We start from the raw sequence: 19,911 nt of genomic DNA, 5'->3' as shown, positions 1-19,911 counted from the left end.
TTCCCAACCCCCTCTCCAGTATTTTCTGTTAGTCATGAAAGTCCTGTATGCCAAGTTTGGTTCAGTTCTATTATTGGTGGAGTTCAGAATGCTCTTTGGTGCTTGGTGAAGCATTCTCACCTGATGTTTCACCCACATCTATGGCAGGCATCCTCAAGAGGCTGTGAGGTCTGTTTGTAACTAGGCATGTGGGGTTTGTATATCTGTGGAATGTCCAGGGTGGGAAAAAGAACTCATGTCTGCTTGAGGTAAGTGTGAATGTTGCAATTGGTCATCTTGATGAGTGTTTAATGGCCTTGCAGCTTCGAAACCGAGCTAGTTGCTGCCCAGGAATCCTTTGTTGGGAGCGGTTAACTGGCCCTGATTGCTTCATGTCAGGAATTCCCCCCCCCCCTTTTTTAGTGTTGCTCTTTATTTATTGTTCTGATTTTAGAGGGTTATTTTAGAGGGTACTGGTAGCCAGATTTTGGGCGAGGGGCGAGCGAGGCATTCTCTCCTGACGTTTTGCCTGCATCTATGGCAAGCAGCATCCTCAGAGGTAGTGAAGTCTATATTTATAAGGGTTTATATTTATGTGGAATAATGACCAGGGTGGGACAAAGGACTCTTGTCTGCTGGAGCGAGGTGTGAATGTTTCAACTGACCACGTTGATTAGCATTTGATGGCCTGGCAGTCCCTGGAGCAATCTTTTGTTGAGAGGTGATTAGATGTCCCTGATTGGGTTGTTGTAGGTTTTTTCAGGCCATATGGCCATGGCCTAGAGGCATTTTCTCCTGACTTTTCGCCTGCATCTATGGCGAGCGAGAGGGGCGAGCGAGGCATTCTCTCCTGACGTTTTGCCTGCATCTATGGCAAGCAGCATCCTCAGAGGTAGTGAAGTCTATATTTATAAGGGTTTATATTTATGTGGAATAATGACCAGGGTGGGACAAAGGACTCTTGTCTGCTGGAGCGAGGTGTGAATGTTTCAACTGACCACGTTGATTAGCATTTGATGGCCTGGCAGTGCCTGGAGCAATCTTTTGTTGAGAGGTGATTAGATGTCCCTGATTGGGTTGTTGTAGGTTTTTTCAGGCCATATGGCCATGGCCTAGAGGCATTTTCTCCTGACTTTTCGCCTGCATCTATGGCGAGCGAGAGGGGCGAGCGAGGCATTCTCTCCTGACGTTTTGCCTGCATCTATGGCAAGCAGCATCCTCAGAGGTAGTGAAGTCTATATTTATAAGGGTTTATATTTATGTGGAATAATGACCAGGGTGGGACAAAGGACTCTTGTCTGCTGGAGCGAGGTGTGAATGTTTCAACTGACCACGTTGATTAGCATTTGATGGCCTGGCAGTCCCTGGAGCAATCTTTTGTTGAGAGGTGATTAGATGTCCCTGATTGGGTTGTTGTAGGTTTTTTCAGGCCATATGGCCATGGCCTAGAGGCATTTTCTCCTGACTTTTCGCCTGCATCTATGGCGAGCGAGAGGGGCGAGCGAGGCATTCTCTCCTGACGTTTTGCCTGCATCTATGGCAAGCAGCATCCTCAGAGGTAGTGAAGTCTATATTTATAAGGGTTTATATTTATGTGGAATAATGACCAGGGTGGGACAAAGGACTCTTGTCTGCTGGAGCGAGGTGTGAATGTTTCAACTGACCACCTTGATTAGCATTTGATGGCCTGGCAGTGCCTGGAGCAATCTTTTGTTGAGAGGTGATTACAGATGTCCCTGATTGGGTTGTTGTAGGTTTTTTCAGGCCATATGGCCATGGCCTAGAGGCATTTTCTCCTGACTTTTCGCCTGCATCTATGGCGAGCGAGAGGGGCGAGCGAGCGGCGAGCGAGAGCGGCGAGCGAGAGGGGCGAGCGAGGCATTCTCTCCTGACGTTTTGCCTGCATCTATGGCAAGCATCCTCTACTAGTGAGGTCTGTTGGAAGTAGGAAAAAGGGTTTATATATTTATGTGGAATAATGACCAGGGTGGGACAAAGGACTCTTGTCTGCTGGAGCGAGGTGTGAATGTTTCAACTGACCACCTTGATTAGAGGGCCCGCCAGAGTGAGTGCCTGCCTTCCCTCCTTAATAATAATTTTAATTTCTCCTCCCTATTCTACTAAATTAATAATTAAATTTAAAAAATATTGAAAAAATATTGAAAAAATATTGAAAAAAAGGGCGCCATCTTTACAAAATGTTTTGTAAATATTTACGAAATTTCGTAAATACCGAACTTTTTTTTTGAAAATTTTGTAATTATTTTAAATATCGAAACAAAAAAACCCCCCAATTACAAAACGATTTTAGAAACAAATTTTTGCGTTGTTACCCAGGCCTAATAGATAGATAGATAGATAGATAGATAGTGATTGGTTTTTTTTTTGGGGGGGGGGGGCGCCAAAATACTGTTTGCTTACCATTGAAAATTACCTAGGGCCGCCTCTGAGGGTGGGTGGCCTGGGAAGGAGAGTTCTCCCCAAGCCCCTTCTCCCCCCCCCCCCCCGGCCCTTTCCTCCCCTTACTCTTCTCTTTCAGAGGCAGAAAGTGAAGGAAATACAGGAAACGTTTGGATCCCAAAAGAGTTGGTCCTGGTCAGGATGAGAGGGTGGATGAGAGAGGAAAAGTCTACCCATGAGACCCTGTATTGTCTCCTCCTGATGTAGAATCCTAGAGCTGGAAGAGACCCCCAAGGGCCATCCAGTCCAACCCCCTGCCGTGCAAAAAGGCACAATCGAAGCATTCCCAATAGACAGCCTCTGCGGAAAAGCCTCCAGAGAAGGAGCCTCCACCACACTCCCAGGCAACCTCAGCCACTCTCCAACAGCTCTTTCTCTCTGAAAGTGCTTCCTCATATTTTCAGTCGATTCTCTTTCCTGCCATTTGAACCCATTGCTCCCTTCTTCTGCCCTGGTCTCTAGAGCAGCAGAAAGTCAGTTTTCCCCATCCCTCCTCTTCCTCCTCCTCCTCTTCCTCCTCAATGGGACATCCTTTGAAATCAGGAAACATGGTTCTCATGTTCCCTTTCTACCTTCACTCAGCTAAACATCCCCCATGTGGAAAGGAAGAAGGAAAAAGAGAAGGGAGGAAAGACAAAAGGGTGGAAGGGAAGGAAGGAGAGAGGGAGGGGGACAGAGCAGTGGTTCTCAACCTTCCTAATGCCGCGACCCCATAATACAGTTCCTCATGTTGTGGTGACCCCCAACTATAACATTATTTTTGTTGCTACGTCATAACTGTCATTTTGCTACTGTTGTGAATCATAATGTTAATATCCGATATGCAGAATATAATTTCATTCCCAGGACCAAATTTGACACAAATACCCGATACTCCCAAATTTGAATATTGGGGGTAGGTGGGTGGGTTATTTTGTCATTTGGGAGTTGTAGTTGCTGGGATTTGTAGTTCACCTAAAATCAAAGAGCATTCTGAACTCCGCAAACGATAGAGTTGAACCGCACTTGGCACACAGAGCTCCCATGACCAAGAGAAAATACTGGAAGGGTTTGGTGGGCATTAACCTTGAGTTTTGGAGTTGTAGTACACTTACATTCAAAGAACACTGTGGACTCAAACAATGATGGTTCTGGATCAAAACTGGCATGAATGCTCAATAATGTTTGGGGAAAAGAGACTTGACATTTGGGAGTTGTAATTCCTGGGATTTATAGTTCACCTCCAATCAAAGTGTATTCTGAACCCCACCAATTATAAAATTGGGCCAAACTTCCCACACAGAACCCCCATGACCAACAAAAAATACTGTATTGTCGAAGGCTTTCATGGCCGGAATCACTCAGTTCTTGTGGGTTTTTTCGGGCTATATGGCCATGTTCTAGAGGCATTTCTCCTGACGTTTCGCCTGCATCCATGGCAAGCCTCCTCAGAGGTGAGGTCCTCACCTCTGAGGAGGCTTGCCATGGATGCAGGCGAAACGTCAGGAGAAATGCCTCTAGAACATGGCCATATAGCCCGAAAAAACCCACAAGAACTGAGTGAAAAAATACTGTGTTTTCTGATGGTCTTTGGCGACCCCCCTGATACCCCCTCATGACCCCCCCAGGGGTCCCGACCCCCAGGTTGAGAAACACTGGTATAGAGGGAGGTAAAGAAGGGAGGGATAGAAGGAGGAAGGAAAGAAGGATGAAAAGGAGGAAGGGAAGGAGATAGAGGGAAGGGAGGAAGGGTAGGATGGTGAGGGAGAGCGGGGCCTGAGAAAAGAGTCCAAGGGGCCGCATCCACCCCCTGGGCCTGGCCTTTCCCATACCTGCTCTAGGGCAACCCATACATTTTGTCATTTCCCCTTAAGCCACAGATACTCAGAAGTGGTTTTATCAACCCCTTTCTCTGCAATGCAGCCTCTAGCAGCACCTGGGATTCATAAGCGGACTCCCATCCAAGTGCTAACCAGGGCTGGCCAAAAGTCAACATTGACATTGAAATTCAACACCGCCTGAGCTCTGTGAGTATAGCATTTTTCCAAATGAAGCAGAGAGTGTTTGAGGACGGGGGCATCTGTATTGAGATCAAGGGGCTTGTTGATAAAGTCATTGTCCTCCCAACACTGCTCTATGCCTGCGAAATGTGGACTGTCTACACATGCAACTCCTGGAACGATTCCATCAGCGCTGCTTCCAAAAAATCCTGCAAATCTCTTGGGAAGACAAGCGGACAAATGTCAGCATGCTGGAAGAAGCAAAGACCACCAGCACTGAAGTCAGGTTCCTCCACCATCAACTCCGCTGGACCAGGCACATTGTCTGGATGCCCGACCACCATCTCCCAAAGCAGTTGCTCTACTCCGAACTCAAGAACTGAAAACAGAACATTGGAGGACAGGAAAAGAGATTTAAAGATGGGCTCAAAGCCAACCTCAAAAACTCTGGCATAGACATTGAGAACTGGGAAGCCCTGGCTCTTGAGTGCTTCAGTTGGAAGTCAGCTGTGACCAGCAGTCCTGTAGAATTTGAAGAGGCACAAATGGAGGGCGAAAGAGAGAAACGTGCCAAGAGGAAGGCATGTCAAGCCAACCCCAACCAAGACAGCCTTCCACCTGGAAACCAATGCCCTCACTGCGGGAGAAGATGCAGGTCACAAATAGGTCTCCAGAGTCACCTACGGACCCACCCTGGACGATTGTCCTACTCAGACAACGAGGGATCACCTAAGTAAGTAAGTAAGTAAGTTCCATCAATATCCCTTCCGTCTGTCCCTTCTGTCTATCACTTCAACTGGAATTTTTCTGTTTTCTGAGGGCCACAGCAATGCGTGGCAGGGTACAGCTAGTAAGTAAGGATGCATCTCAAGTCTCTGGAGCATCAGTAAACAACCTGGCTTTATCTTTTGCACGAAATTCCCTTCAGCTATTGAAATACACCTGCATGGGAGTTGTTGTTGTTGTTGTTTTCCCTTTGTTTTGCTGGTTTAGGTTAATGCACATGGGCTTATTGATGTTCTATTTGTTGGATTTAAGTTGCATTTTTTGATCCTCCTTTAATAAAAAATATATTTACATTGGAAAGCAATGCTTTTCACCCTGGAGTCCTTACTCACCCGTGATGCTCCCCAGGAGGAAGGTCAAGGCAGCCGCTCCCCAAAGCCAAAGTGGCCCCATTCCGTGTCCAATTCCCTCAAAGACGTGGGTCAGGAGCCAATACTGAAATGGGGATTTTGTGGCAGGAGAAGGGAAGTCTTAGGTCGAGAACAAAACCAATTCCTTCGGCAATAAAAAGAAAGAGCATTTCCTCCTCTTGCGGTTTTGGGTGTGCTTATAAATAGCTCTTCCGGCTGGGAATTTCCCACTTCAATGCTTCTTTATGGAAGGAGGGGCCAACTCTATAAAGGGTGTTGACACCAAAAAGTTCAATCAGATTGGGCCTCCAACGGCTGTGCAAATACAAGGACGGATGAAGCTGGAGGGAGAGGGAAAAAACATATTTTCAAAGAGGCCAAAGAATGTATTGTCGAAGGCTTTCATGGCTGGAATCACTAGGTTCTTGTGGGGTTTTTCGGGCTATAGAGCCATGTTCTAGAGGCATTTCTCCTGATGTTTCGCCTGCATCTATGGCAAGCATCCTCAGAGGTAGTGAGGTCTGTTGGAATTAGGACAATGGGTTTATATATTTGTGGAATGGCTGGGGTGGGGCAAAGAACTCTTCTCTGCTGGAGCTAGGCGTGAATGTTTCAACTGACCACCTTCATTAGCATTTGAAGGCCTGGCTGAGCCTGGGAAAATCTTTTGTTGAGAGGTGTTAAGATGTGCCTGGTTGTTTCCTCTCTGCTGTTTTGCTGTTGTAATTTTAGAGTTTTTTAATACTGGTAGCCAGGTTTTGTTCATTTTCATGGTTTCCTCCTTTCTGTTGAGATTGTCCACATGCTTGTGGGTTTCAATGGCTTCTCTGTGTAGTCTGACATGGTGGTTGTTGGTGTGGTCCAGCATTTTTGTGTTCTCAAATAATAATATGCTGTGTCCAGGCTGGTTCCTCAGGTGCTCTGCTACGGCTGACTTCTCTGGTTGGAGTAGTCTGCAGTGCCTTTCATGTTCCTGGATTCGTGTCTGGGCAATGCTGCGTTTGGTGGTCCCTATGTAGACTTGTCCACAGCTGCATGGTATACAATGGTAGACTCCTGCAGAGGTGAGAGGATCCCTCTTGTCCTTTGCTGAACGTAGCATTGGTTGGATTTTCTTGGTGGGTTTGTAGATTGTTTGTATGTTGTGTTTCCTCATCAGCTTCCCTCTGCGGTCAGTGGTTCCCTTGATGTCTGGCAGGAACACTTTTCCTCTGGGTGGATCTTCATCTTGACTCTCGTGGCTTCTTCTCGGTTGTCTTGCAGCTCTTCTGATGTCTGAGGTGGAGTCTCCATTGGCCTGGAGAGCCCAGTTGAGGGGGTTCAGTTCATCTTGGAGGAGGAGGTGGGCTGCGCAGATTCTTTTTGCACGGTCTGCGAAGGCTTTGATGGTGCTTCTTTTTTGACTTGACAAATAATCTTAGAGAGAACGCTGATAATTGTATTGTCAAAGGCTTTCATGGACCAAATCACTGGGTTGCTGTAGGTTTTCGGTCTGTATGGCCCTGTTCCAGAAGCATTCTCTCCTGACATTTGTCCCACATCAGTGGCAGGCATCCTCAGAGGTTGCAAGGTGACCTCACAACCTCTGAGGATGCCTGCCATAAATGCAGGCGAAATGTCAGGAGAGAATTCTTCTGGAACAGGGCCAGGCACCTTGGAACACTCACAACCCACAGAACCCACAGAAAATACCAAAAGGGTTTGGTGGGCATTGGCCTTGAGTTTTGGAGTTGTAGTTCACCTCCATCCAGAGAGCACTGTGGACTCAGACAAGGACGGATCTGGACCAAACTTGGCACGCATACTCAATACTCTTGGGAGTTGTAGTTGTTGGGATTTATAATATTCATTCATTCATTTATTTATTTATTTATTTATATAAATGCTCTTTTTGTTTTGAGTGACATCACTCAAACTCTGCTGGATGAATTGCCGCCAAATCTGGCCACTAGACACCTACTAACCCAAGATGTGACCATCACTTAAAATCTTTTGATTTTGTCATTGGGGAGTTGTAGTTGCTGGGATTTATAGTTCACCTACAAACAAAGAACATTCTGAACACCAACGATGGAATGGAATTAGCCTTAGCACACAGAACTCCCATGATCAACAGAAAATACTGGAAGGGTTTGGTGGGCATTGACCTTGAGTTTTGGAGTTGTAGTTCACCTACATCCAGAGAGCACTATGGACTCAAACAATGGTGGATCTGGACCAAACTTGACACGAACACTCAATATGCCCAAATATGAACACTGGTGGAGTTTGGGGAAAACAGACCTTGACATTTGGGAATTGTAGTTTCTGGGATTTATAGTTCACCTACAATCAAAGAGCATTCTGAACCCCACCAACGACTGAATTGAACCAAACTTGGCACACAGAACTCCCATAACCAACAGAAACGATGGGAAATGTTTGGTGGGCATTGACCTTGAGTTTTGGAGTTGTAGTTCACCTCCATCCAGAGAGCACTGTAGACTCAAACAATGATGGATCTGGACCAAACTTGCCACAAACACTCAATATGCCCAAATGTGAATACTGGTGGAGTTTGGGGAAAATAAACATTGACACTTGGGAGTTGTAGTTGCTGGGATTTATAGTTCACCTAAATCAAAGAGCATTCTGAACCCCACCTACGATGAAATTAAACCAATATTGGCACGCAGAACTCTCATGACTAACAGAAAATATTGGAGGAATTTGGGATGAATTGACAGCGATTATGGGGAGATGTAGTTCACTTACATCCTGAGAGCACTGTAAACCCAAACGACTAAGCCAAAGGGGTTCCTAAGACCATCAAAAATATGTGTTTTCTGATAGTCATTGGCGACCCCTCTGAAACCTCCTTTCAGGTCCAGACCCCCAGGTTGAGAAACACCGACTTACAGGCATTCGTGCCATGTTCAAACTGTGGCCATTTACAGATTTAAATAGTGGAAAAGTTTAATCAAGTGCATTAAATGCCGTAACAGATCAATCTGCTTTATAAGGAACAGTAACAGAGTCTCGTGGCTTGAAGGAAGACTTAGATCCAACTCATACAAAAGCTCAAAATAAGACCAAACATATCAATACAGTCAAAAGGAGGGGGTGGGAAACAATTCGTAATGTTCAGCAAGGCTTCAAAAGAAAGGCACACCTGAGCATGAATTACAAAGAAGCATCCCTTTCAAAAGTAGCTGTATCTGTGGACTTGTGAGACGCAACCGCCTAGTCAAAATTGTTAGAACACATAAAAAAATCAGTTGGTGTGTGTATGTTAACTTATATTGCAAAGAACAAAGCTGATTGGTTGAGCCACATCCATCAAAACTAGCTGAGCCTGGGAATTTGGGCAACAGTTACATTTTTTCCCCAGGTTTTAGCTGTTCAGAAGCGTGCAGAGAGAGTTTGTTTTGCTTCTGGACTGCTGGAAGAAGGTTTTTCCACATGGACACATAAAGGCCATTTGAACCTTTCTCAAAGGACATTGTTTAATAAATAAATATGTGAGAGGAAGCCACAGGGAGGAGGGAGCAAGCTTGTTTTCTGCTTCCTTGGAGACTAGGACAAGAATGGCTTCAAACTACAAGAGAGGAGATTCCATCTGAACACGAGGAAAAACTTCCTGACTGTGAGAGCCGTTCAGCAGTGGAACTCTCTGCCCCGGAGTGTGGTGGAGGCACCTTCTTTGGAAGCGTTTAAACAGAGGCTGGATGGCCATCTGTCAGGGGTGATTTGAATGCAATTTTCCTGCTTCTTGGCAGAATGCGGTTGGACTGGATGGCCCATGAGATCTCTTCAAACTCTTTGATTCTATGATTCGAATGTATTGTCGAAGGCTTTCATGGCCGAATCACTACGTTGTTGTAGGGTTTTTGGGCTATATGGCCATGTTCTAGAGGCATTCTCTCCTGACGTTTCGCCTGCATCTATGGCAAGCACCCTCAGAGGTAGTGAGGTCTGTTGGAACTAGGAAAGTGGGTTTATATATCTGTGAAATGACCAGGGTGAGACAAAGGACTCTTGCCTGCTGGAGCTAGGTGTGACTATTTCAACTGACCACCTCGGAAGATGCTTGCCATAGATGCAGGCGAAACATCAGGAGAGAATGCCTCTTGATGAGTCTGTAGATAGCTGCCCCAAGCACTGCCAGGCCATCAAATGCTAATCAAGGTCCTGTCGTGTCAGGAGCAACTTGAGAAACTGCAAGTCGCTTCTGGTGTGAGAGAATTGGCCACTGCGCCACTGGGGGCTCCACTAATCAAGGTGATCAGTTGAAACATTCACACCTAGCTCCAGCAGACAAGAGTCCTTTGTCCCCCCCCCCCCCCGGTCATTCCACAGATATATAAACCTTTTTCCCTAGTTCCAACAGACCTCACTCCCTCTGAGGATGCTTGCCATGGATGCAGGCAAAACGTCAGGAGAGAATGCCTCTAGACCATGGCCATATAGCCCGAAAAAACCTACAACAACCCAGACATAGTTTAAGTCAGTGCAATCGTTCACATGAATGTATATATGTTGCTCTTTTTGTTCTTTACTGATCATCTGCTTGGCGTGTCTTTTCTCTGGCAAGACAATGTGAGGACAAAAATAACCAGTTTCGGCCCCAAATTCACCAGAAAGCAGTTTCCCTGTTGATCCACTGCAGAGACTGGGAAGGAATGCCCAGAATTAGGAACAGGAGAGTAGGGAGTAACATTGTAGTAAGTAACAGACTGGGATTCAAATGCCGATGGAAGGAGCTGCAGAGGAACACGGACGATCCCTGGGTGAATCCCTTTGGCTCTTCTTCTTCTCATGGACTTTGAGGCCTAGGAGGCTGTGGAAAGGAAGAGATGGATGGTTAGGAAACAGAAGAGAATGAAGCCAACTGGGTGTCATGAGTCTCGACCATTAAACACAAAGTACAGTAGAGTCTCGCTTATCTGACCTTCGCTCATCCGGCATTCCGTCTCATCCGACGCTCTTACCCGACGCCCCCTTTTTCCTCCAGCATTTCCCCTTCAATTAAAGGAGTGCTCCCCAACTCTTTCAAGACAAGGAGGAGGAGGAGGGAGGAAAGTGGGGAAAGAGGCAGGACTGGAACCAGAAGCATCCTCCCCTGTGTGATTTCCATGCTCCTCTTCTGCATCTGGGCACTTCCTGCTGGGCCCTCTGGCCCCGGGGCATTGCCTTGCCTTAACTCTTTGAGTCCCTGTTGTTAGTATTCTAGGTGTCTAGCACCGTGTTGGATGGGTAACAATTGGAGGCTCTGTATTATCCAACATTTTTGTTTATCCGACATTCTGCTGGCCCATTTATGTCAGATAAGCGAGACTGTGTAGCCGGTATTGCACCACCTGACATCCGCCGGGAAGTAGCAGCCAATAGTGAAAGGACCAAGGCAGTGACATCTTCAGCCCATCCCGTTTGGATATCAGCCAGCACGTCAACAACGTAAATCAAGAAATAGTTTTCTAAGATCTACAGAGACACTCGCTGGAACACCTCAGCAAGCGAGAGTCCAAAAGTGGCAGGCTCAAAACCAGAACCTCAATCAATGGCCAATACCAAATGAGAGACTCCCCCTGGGCACACAGAAGACTGGGCGACTTGGAAGGCGCTGATCAGGCTGCGCTCTGGCACCACGAGATGCAGAGCCAATCTTCAGAAATGGGGCCACAAAGTGGAGTCCACGACATGCAAGTGCGGAGAAGCGCAAACCACTGACCACTTGCTGCAATGCAACCTGAGCCCTGCCACATGTGCAATGGAGGACCTCCTTGCGGCAACACCAGAGGCACTCCAAGTGGAATACACTTGGAATACAGAGCTAGTGAAAGGAGAATATAGGTCTCTTTAGAGCTGGAGAAGAAAGAAAGGAGAAAGCAAGCCTTCCCAGAGGTGGAGAAGAGGAAAAGGAGGTCTTTCAGAGCTGGAGAAGGGAGAAAGCAGACCTTCTCTGAGGTGGGAGGATAAATTAGACCTTTTCAGAGCTGGTGGAGGGAGAAAGTAAGTCTCTTTAGAGCTGAAGAAGGGAGAAAGTTGGTCTCCTCGGGGAGAAAGGAGAAAGCAGGCCTTCCCAGAGGTGGAGAAGAGAGAAAGCAGATAGGCAGTGGCCCCTCCGATGCCTGGGCAATGCCCAATATATATGCCCGTATTTATTATATTTACTCACTTGCTGTTGCTCTGTATCCCTCGCGCCATCTTTCTACAAGGAGAAGGAGAAAGTCAGACCTGAAACGTTTTCCCTGTCTCTGCTTTGAATTGCAATAATTAATGGGGCATCAGTGCAGTTTGAGCCCACTTGAACTCTGTCCTATGGAATTATGGGAGTTGCAGTTTGTCAGGTCCAGCTCTCTTGGGCAGAGAAGGCAAAGGACCCTGCAAAACTAAAACTCCTAAAGTATATATTTCTGTTTACTAAGCCAGTAATATTTATAATAATAATAACAACACATACACGGACAAAGGCAAAGGCTTCTCCTTTCAGTTCCAGCTCTGGGGGAGGTGCTCACCAGCTCCCCCGGTGGCCAGAAAATTGGAATGTTAAATAGCCTCTGACTGTCTGTCTATATGTGTTGTGTATCTCTGACATTGAATGTTTGCCATGTATGTGTACATTGTAATGCGCCCTGAGTCCCCTGTGGGATGAGAAGGGGGGAATATAAATACTGTAAATAATAAATAAATTTCCAAGCCAAGGAGCCTGCGTTGTTCACAGGCACCTCCTGGTGGTGTGGCCGGCATGACTACATGGAGCGTCCTTTGCCTTTCCTGCAGTACCTATTGATCTACTCACATGTTTTCAAACTGCTAGGTTGGCAGGAGCTGGGGCTGACAGCAGGAGCTCACCCCGTCCCGTGGATTCAAACTGCTAACTTTAAGGTCAGAAGTTCAGCAGCACACATTGTGCCATCATGGCCTTGGAGTACCCATCCAGAACTGGCAAAATCTTTATGGCACACAGTGCGCTGCCACTCATTTGGTTTAATTAATGGCCTCATCAAACATTCTGAATTTAGACACCTTGTCATGAAGGAGAGGGGAAAGTCAATTTTGCATGTCTTTTGTGCATTTTAAAAAATTATTTTTTAAAGGGAGTGAATGCAGGGATTGGGGGGAATTATGATGAGGGAGGAATAGGGAATTATTAGTGCAATATCGAATAATAATATATAACTTGATAATTGAGGGGGCCGTGGGTGGTGCAAAGGGTTAAACCACTGAGCTGCTGAACATGCTGACCGAAAGGTTGGTGGTTCGAATCCGTGGAATGAGGTGAGTTCCCACTATTCACCCCAGCTCCTGCCAACCTAGCAGTTCGAAAACTTGCAAATGTGAGTAGATCAATAGGTACCACCTTGGCAGGAAAGCAAACATGTGCTCCAAGCAGTCATGCCGGCTACACAACCAGGAGGTGTCTACGGACAACGCAGGCGATAGAGATGAAAACCTCCTCCAGAGCTGGAAGTTGAGCACCGCCTCCAGAAGCCGGAGATGAAAGGGGAAGCCTTTGCCTTTGTGTTTGTCTGTGAATTTCTGTTAATTGTATCAAGGCATTGAATATTTGCCTGTGTTTGTGTTTGTACATACTGTAATCCGCTCTGATAGTGTGTAATATAAATAGTTATTTAGATGTATTATTTATTATTTATCAATATGCTTATTTTATTCTAGTTTCTGTGCTTTCTTCATATATATTTATATTTAATTGGGGGGATTTCATTGGTATTTTTTGAAAATTAATAAAATATTTTAAAAATTTATTATTAATAATAAATAATAAAAGTAATAATAATCATTGAAATTCACAAGAAGGTGGTGGACAATATCAACAGAAAGGAGGAAACCATAAAAATGAACTAAATCAGGATATCAGTATTAAAAAAAAACTTCTAATATCAGGACAGTAAATAAAGAACAACACTCAAAAACAGGGGACTTCCAGACAAGAAACAATCAGGTCCACCTTCCAACAAAGGATTCCCACAGGCAGTCAGAAGCCCGACCTTGAAACTGCTAGGCCATGAAATGCTAATCAACCAGACAAAGGAGAAGCAGGAATTTCTCAATGGGATTGTGACTCTACTTACTGAGGTAGAGGACGAGTATGACTCCAAGGAGGATGACAACAGCCACGGCCCCCGAGATGCCGGCCATGAGGGGCCATAGGACACCTGAAACGGGACATACAGGTAAGCCACGGGCCCCACATCATCTTCTGAACTATTTAAAGAGAGGTTGAGGGCATCACCATTCACTCACCAGCCTCCTCCCATGTCACGTCCAGAGGTTCTGGGAGGCTATCATGCTCCACGTGGCACCGGTACAGGTCCCGATCCTTGGTGTCAACCTCGATACTCAGCCAGGTGTGGTAGGTTCCGTCGGCATTGGGAGCAATGCCCCCGCGGCGGGTCTCCTAATAATAATAATACCATATTTTTCCATTAGAAGACGCCATCGCCTGGAAAGCGTGCCATCATTTCAGGACAACCACCACCACCAAGATATACCTGCGATTCTAATGGCTACCCCACCGTTAGAGGTGTTTATCTAGGACAAAAATGGGAGTCTTAGAACTGAATGCAGTAATAATAAATTATATTTGTCATGGATTTGTTGTGGCGAGATGCAGAGTACAACACAGTTAAAATTACTGCATACAAAAGGTGAAGTATGTCTGTATGTATGTATTTTTGTACCACAAAGGATGTTGCTAGGTGAAGTGGCCCTCTGTGATGTCACTGGAAAAGAAAAGAGATATGTTTGAGGGAAGGAAAAGAAAAAGTATGGAAAGAAAGGAAAAGAGAAGGAAGAGAAGGGAAAAGAAAGGGGGAAAAGTATGAGAGGGAGGGATGATACGAGAAAGGAAGGGAAGGAAGAAGGGGTGGAGGGAGGGAGGGAAGAGAGAAAAAACAAGAGATGGAAAAGTTGTGTGTGTGTGTGTGTGTGTGTATCCTTAGTTCCAGTCTTGATGATTTGGATGTAGACAATGGTGATGAAAGAATTTCTAACCAGCCAGAAGAGGAGAGGGAAGGGAAGGGAAGGGAAGGGAAGGGAAGGAGAGAGGGAAAAGAAAGGAAAGAGAGGGAAGGGAAAGTGAAAGGAAAGGGAAGGAAAAGAGAGAGGGAAGGAGAGAGGGAAGGGAAAGGAAAGAGAGGGAAGAGAAAGTGAAAGGGAAGGGAAGGAAAACAGAGAGGGAAGGGAAGGAAAGGAGAGAGGGAAAGGAAAGGAAAGAGAGGGAAGGGAAAGTGAAAGGAACGGGAAGGAAAAGAGACAGGAAAGGAGAGAGGGAAGGGAAAGGAAAGAGAGGGAAGGGAAAGTGAAAGGGAAGGGAAGGAAAAGAGAGAGGGAAGGGGAGAGGGAGGAGAGAGGGAAGGGAAGGGAAGGGAAAGGAAAGGAAGGGAAAGAGAGGGAAGGGGAGGAGAAAGGGAAGGGGAGATGGGAGGGGAGGGAAGGGGAGATGGGAGGGGAGGGAAAAGGAGAGGGAAGGGGAGAGGGAAGGGAAAGAAAAGGAAAGGGAAGGGAAAGTGAAAGGGAAGGGAAGGAAAAGAGAGGGAAGGGGAGAGGGAGGAGAGAGGGAAGGGAAGGGAAGGGGAGGGGAGGGGAGGGGAAGGGAAGGGAAGGAAGGGAAAGAGAGGGAAGGGGAGGGAAGGGGAAGGGGAAGGGGAGAGGGAAGGGAAGGGAAAGGTAAAGGAAAGAGAGGGAAGGAAAAGTGAAAGGGAAGGGAAGGAAAAAAGAGAGGGGAGGAGAGAGGGAAGGGAAGGGAAAGAGAGGGAAGGGAAAGAGAGGGAAGTGAAGGGGAGTGGGAAGGAGAGATGGGAGGGGAGGGGAGGGAAAGGGAAGGGGAGAGGGAAGGTAACGGAAAGGGAAGGGAAAGTGAAAGGGAAGGGAAGGAAAAGAGGGAGAAGGGGAGAGGGAGGAGAGAGGGAAGGAAAGGGAGGGGAAGGGAAGGAAGGGAAAGAGAGGGGAGGGGAGGGAAAGGTAGTGGGAAGGGGAGAGGGAAGGGAAGGGAAGGGGAAGGAAGGGAAGGGAAAGAGGGAAGTGAATGGGAGAGGGAAGGGGAGAGGGAAGGGAAAGGAAAGAGAGGGAAGGGAAAGTGAAAGGAAAGGGAAAGAAGAGAGAGGGAAGAGGAGAGGGAAGGAGAGAGGGAAGGGAAGAGGGGGCAGAAAGAAAAGAGAGAGGGAAGGGAAAGTGAAAGGAAAGGGCAGGAAAAGAGAGAGGCGAAGGGAAGTGAAGGGAAAGAGAGGGAAGTGGAAGAGAAGGAAAGGAAAAGAGGAAGGGAAGGGAAGGAAAAGGGAGATGAAAGGGAAGGTGAAAAGGAAGGGAAGGAAAAGAGGGAGGGAAGGAAGAGAGAGAGGGAAGGGAAAGGGAAAGAGGGAAGGAAAGAGGAAGAGAAGAGATGGTGTTTGAGGGAAATGGAGGAAGGACACAAAGAGCCACAAAGAGACCAGTGTCAAGGAGTTGCTAGGGGTTCCCATGGACATCGTGTCAGAGACCTTCTTCTAAGAGCTGGAGAAGGGAGAAAGTAGGGTTACGGTGGTCCCAACGACAACTAGACAATGCTGGGTAGTATCCAGATAAAATGTAACACCATTAAAAAGACCTAGAACAACGATGAAAAGGCCAGAACCTGTTCCATGACGTTCCCCTCCATCCTCCAGGTGATGTCGATCTCCTTTGGGTAGAAGCCATGGGCCCGACACAGAAGGGTCTCCAGGTCTCCGTAGCTGGCCTTTCGCGTCACCTTCACCACTGGAGGCTCTGGGAAAAGAGAACCACAGAGTTGTCCCCAAGGATAATCCGGTCAACCCTTCCTGCCAGCCAATTAAAGCCCTCCCGACAGATGGACTTATTTCTAAACCTCCAAAGGAGGAGATATTTCCGCGTGGCTCTTGTGTGCCCATCTCTTCACCAAGATAAACACCCTCAGTTCCTTCATCTGGTCCTTAGAAGGATTCATGGCTTCCAGATCTTGAGCCATTGTGGCTAAGGATTACAGATATGAGGTGATTAACGACATTGTATTAGGTCTAGAATGTTGCTACCCTGTTGTGACTTTCCACTTTGAGTGCACCTACACTGCAGAATTAATGCAGTTTGACACCACTTTAACCTCCATGGCTCAATGCTAGGGGATCATGCAAATTAAAAGTTATCCTTCTCTGCCAAAGAGTGCCGGAGACTCACCAAAGTGCAGTTCCCAGGAATCAACAGCACTGAGCCATGGTAGTTAAAGTGGCACCAAACTGCATTAATTCTTCAGTGTAGATGTACACTGATTCCTTTAGTGTTGTCCTTTCAAAGCTCTGGTTCAGTAGGCAAAAGTGAGGAGGGCAAAACAGAGGGAAAGGAGGGGAGAGAGAAGGAGGGAGGAGAAAAACCGCGAAACAGAGAGTCCGCAAAAAGCAAACCTCAAGTAGCGAGGGAACACTTTAGATAGCAAAACAATCCCCACAGAGGTGTTAACCCTTCATATGTGTGTGTGTGTGTGTCCCTGTTCCAAATTACATACAAATTCAACTTAAGAACAGACATACAGAACTTCTCTTGTTCATCATCATCATTTAATTACTTATTAATTGCCCTCCATCCAAGATGCTCTAGGCCAGCGGTTCTCAACCTGGGGGTCGCCTGGCCATTTTGGAGGGGTCGCGAGGTCACCTCCGTTGGCCCCGCCCCAAGGGCGCAGGCCAGGTGAGGGCTACTTCGCCTGCCGCAAACTCCCATTCGGAGAGGGCGAGAGGCGGGCGAGGGGGACCCGGCGTGAGGCCTAGAGTCGTGCCAAGCCTCTTCGCCCGCCTCCCGCTTTCGCAATTCGGCGAGGGTGAGAGGCGGGCGAGGGAGACCCGGCGTGAGGCCTAGCGTTGCGCCAAGCCTCCTCGCCCGCCTCCCGCTTTCGCCATTCGGCGAGGGCGAGAGGCGGGCGAGAGGGACCCGGCGTGAAGCCTAGCGTCGCGCCAAGCCTCCTCGCCCGCCTCCCGCTTTCGCCATTCGGCGAGGGCGAGAGGCGGGCGAGGGAGACCCGGCGTGAGGCCTAGCGTTGCGCCAAGCCTCCTCGCCCGCCTCCCGCTTTCGCCATTCGGCGAGGGCGAGAGGCGGGCGAGGGAGACCCGGCGTGAGGCCTAGCGTTGCGCCAAGCCTCCTCGCCCGCCTCCCGCTTTCGCCATTCGGCGAGGGCGAGAGGCGGGCGAGAGGGACCCAGCGTGAAGCCTAGCGTTGCGCCAAGCCTCCTCGCCCGCCTCCCGCTTTCGCCATTCGGCGAGGGCGAGAGGCGGGCGAGGGAGACCCGGCGTGAGGCCTAGCGTTGCGCCAAGCCTCCTCGCCCGCCTCCCGCTTTCGCCATTCGGCGAGGGCGAGAGGCGGGCGAGGGAGACCCGGCGTGAGGCCTAGCGTTGCGCCAAGCCTCCTCGCCCGCCTCCCGCTTTCGCCATTCGGCGAGGGCGAGAGGCGGGCGAGAGGGACCCGGCGTGAGGCCTAGCGTCGCGCCAAGCCTCCTCGCCCGCCTCCCGCTTTCGCCATTCGGCGAGGGCGAGAGGCGGGCGAGGGAGACCCGGCGTGAGGCCTAGCGTTGCGCCAAGCCTCCTCGCCCGCCTCCCGCTTTCGCCATTCGGCGAGGGCGAGAGGCGGGCGAGGGAGACCCGGCGTGAGGCCTAGCGTTGCGCCAAGCCTCCTCGCCCGCCTCCCGCTTTCGCCATTCGGCGAGGGCGAGAGGCGGGCGAGGGAGACCCGGCGTGAGGCCTAGCGTTGCGCCAAGCCTCCTCGCCCGCCTCCCGCTTTCGCCATTCGGCGAGGGCGAGAGGCGGGCGAGGGGGACCCGGCGTGAGGCCTAGCCTTGCACCAAGCCTCCTCGCCCGCCTGCCGCTTTTGCCATTCTCCATTTGGCGTCGCGCCAAGCCTCCTCGCTCGCCTCCCCTTTTCGCCGTTGTTGGGATCCCTGAGCTGGTCGCAGGACCATCTGTTGACCACGGGGCGTCTGTGTGGTAAGTTTGGCTCAATTTTATCATTGGTGGGGTTCAGAATGTCTTTGATTGCAGTTGAATTCTAAATCCCAGCAAGTATAGCTCCCAAATGTCAAGGTCTATTTTCACCAAACTCCACCACTGTTCACGTTTGGCCATAATGAGCATCCATGCCAAGTTTGGCCCAGATTTATCATGGTTTGAGTCCACAGTGCTCTCTGGATGTAGGTGAACTACAACTCCAAAACTCAATTCCCATCAAATCCTTTCAGTATTTTCTATTTGTAATGGAGTTCTGTATGCCAAGTTTAGTTCAATTTCATCATTAGTGGAGTTCTGAATGCACTTTGATTGTAGGTGAACTATAAATCCCATCAACTACAACTCCCAAATGACAGAATCTCCCCCCCAACCCCAGCAGTATTCAAATTTGGGCCTGCATATCAGATATTGACATATACAACCTGCATATCAGATATTGACATTACAATTAATAACAGGAGCGACATTACAATTTTGAAGTAGCAATGAAAATAATTTTATGGTTGGGGGTCACCACAACATGAAGAACTGTATTTAGGGGTCACGGCATTAGAAAGGTTGAGAACCACTGCTCTAGGCAATTTACAAACTAAAATTGTAAAGGATAAAAATTCATAACTTGGGTGCTCCCTGTATTAAGGCTTGTATGGGCTCCCCTTCCTTTCTCGGTTCCTCACCTTTCCGGAGCAGCGTCTCCTTCCCATAATTGAGGTACTTGTGCAGCCAATCAATGCAGTCCTCCTCCAGGAAGGTCTTGCGCCCCTGGGTCCAGACGCGGTCCGCCTCCCACTTCCGCTTGGTCACCTGGGCCTTGGGGTTGGAGGCCGTCCAGGTGAGGGTCTCCTTGTCCAGGCTGAGGAAGTCCCTCCCGTCGTAGCCGAACTGGGAAAGCCCCCCTTTGCGGCCGTCCGCACTCACTTCGCAGCCGTGCATCCACTGCCAGGTGTGATGCCCTGGAGGAATGATAAAAACATAATAATAGTAATAATAATAATAATAATAATAATAATAATAAGTCGACAACAGATCCCAAGTGTAGATTCTGCAAGGAAGCAGATGAAACAATAGATCACATCCTCAGCTGCTGCAAGAAGATTGCGCAGACAGACTCCAAGCAGAGGGATAACACCCTTGCTCAGATGATTCATTGGAACCTGCACCACAAATACAACAAAGAGCTGGTGGGATCACAAGCTGGAAAGAGTTACAGAGAATGAACACGCCAAACTCCTCTGGGACTTCCGGATTTAGACAGAATTTTGGAGCATAATACTACAGACCTCACAATTGTGTTAAAAAACAAAGTATGGGTCATCGATGTCGCAATCCCCCTAGGGAGGGCATTCCATAGCCGAGGGGACACCACTGAGA

General features: G+C 48.2%; 1 protein-coding gene across 1 annotated transcript in view; it reads right to left on the bottom strand.

Annotated features, from left to right (window-relative positions):
* The window catches only part of LOC132766306 (uncharacterized), a 39,265-nt gene that overhangs the window by 16,036 nt on the left and 3,318 nt on the right, over window positions 1–19,911 (bottom strand). The window contains exons 3-8 of the mRNA XM_067465617.1: window positions 19,218–19,493; window positions 16,170–16,300; window positions 13,802–13,955; window positions 13,630–13,713; window positions 11,712–11,744; window positions 10,525–10,582 (exon numbers count right to left, since the gene is read on the bottom strand). Coding sequence (XP_067321718.1) covers window positions 10,525–10,582; window positions 11,712–11,744; window positions 13,630–13,713; window positions 13,802–13,955; window positions 16,170–16,300; window positions 19,218–19,493 — 736 coding nt within the window. The remainder of the gene's footprint in view (window positions 1–10,524; window positions 10,583–11,711; window positions 11,745–13,629; window positions 13,714–13,801; window positions 13,956–16,169; window positions 16,301–19,217; window positions 19,494–19,911) is intronic.

This window comes from Anolis sagrei, chromosome 2, assembly GCF_037176765.1.
Source record: "Anolis sagrei isolate rAnoSag1 chromosome 2, rAnoSag1.mat, whole genome shotgun sequence".
Taxonomy (NCBI): domain Eukaryota; kingdom Metazoa; phylum Chordata; class Lepidosauria; order Squamata; family Dactyloidae; genus Anolis; species Anolis sagrei.
The sequence above is the reverse complement of the archived record's forward strand: the minus strand, read 5'-3'. Positions and strand labels throughout refer to the sequence as shown.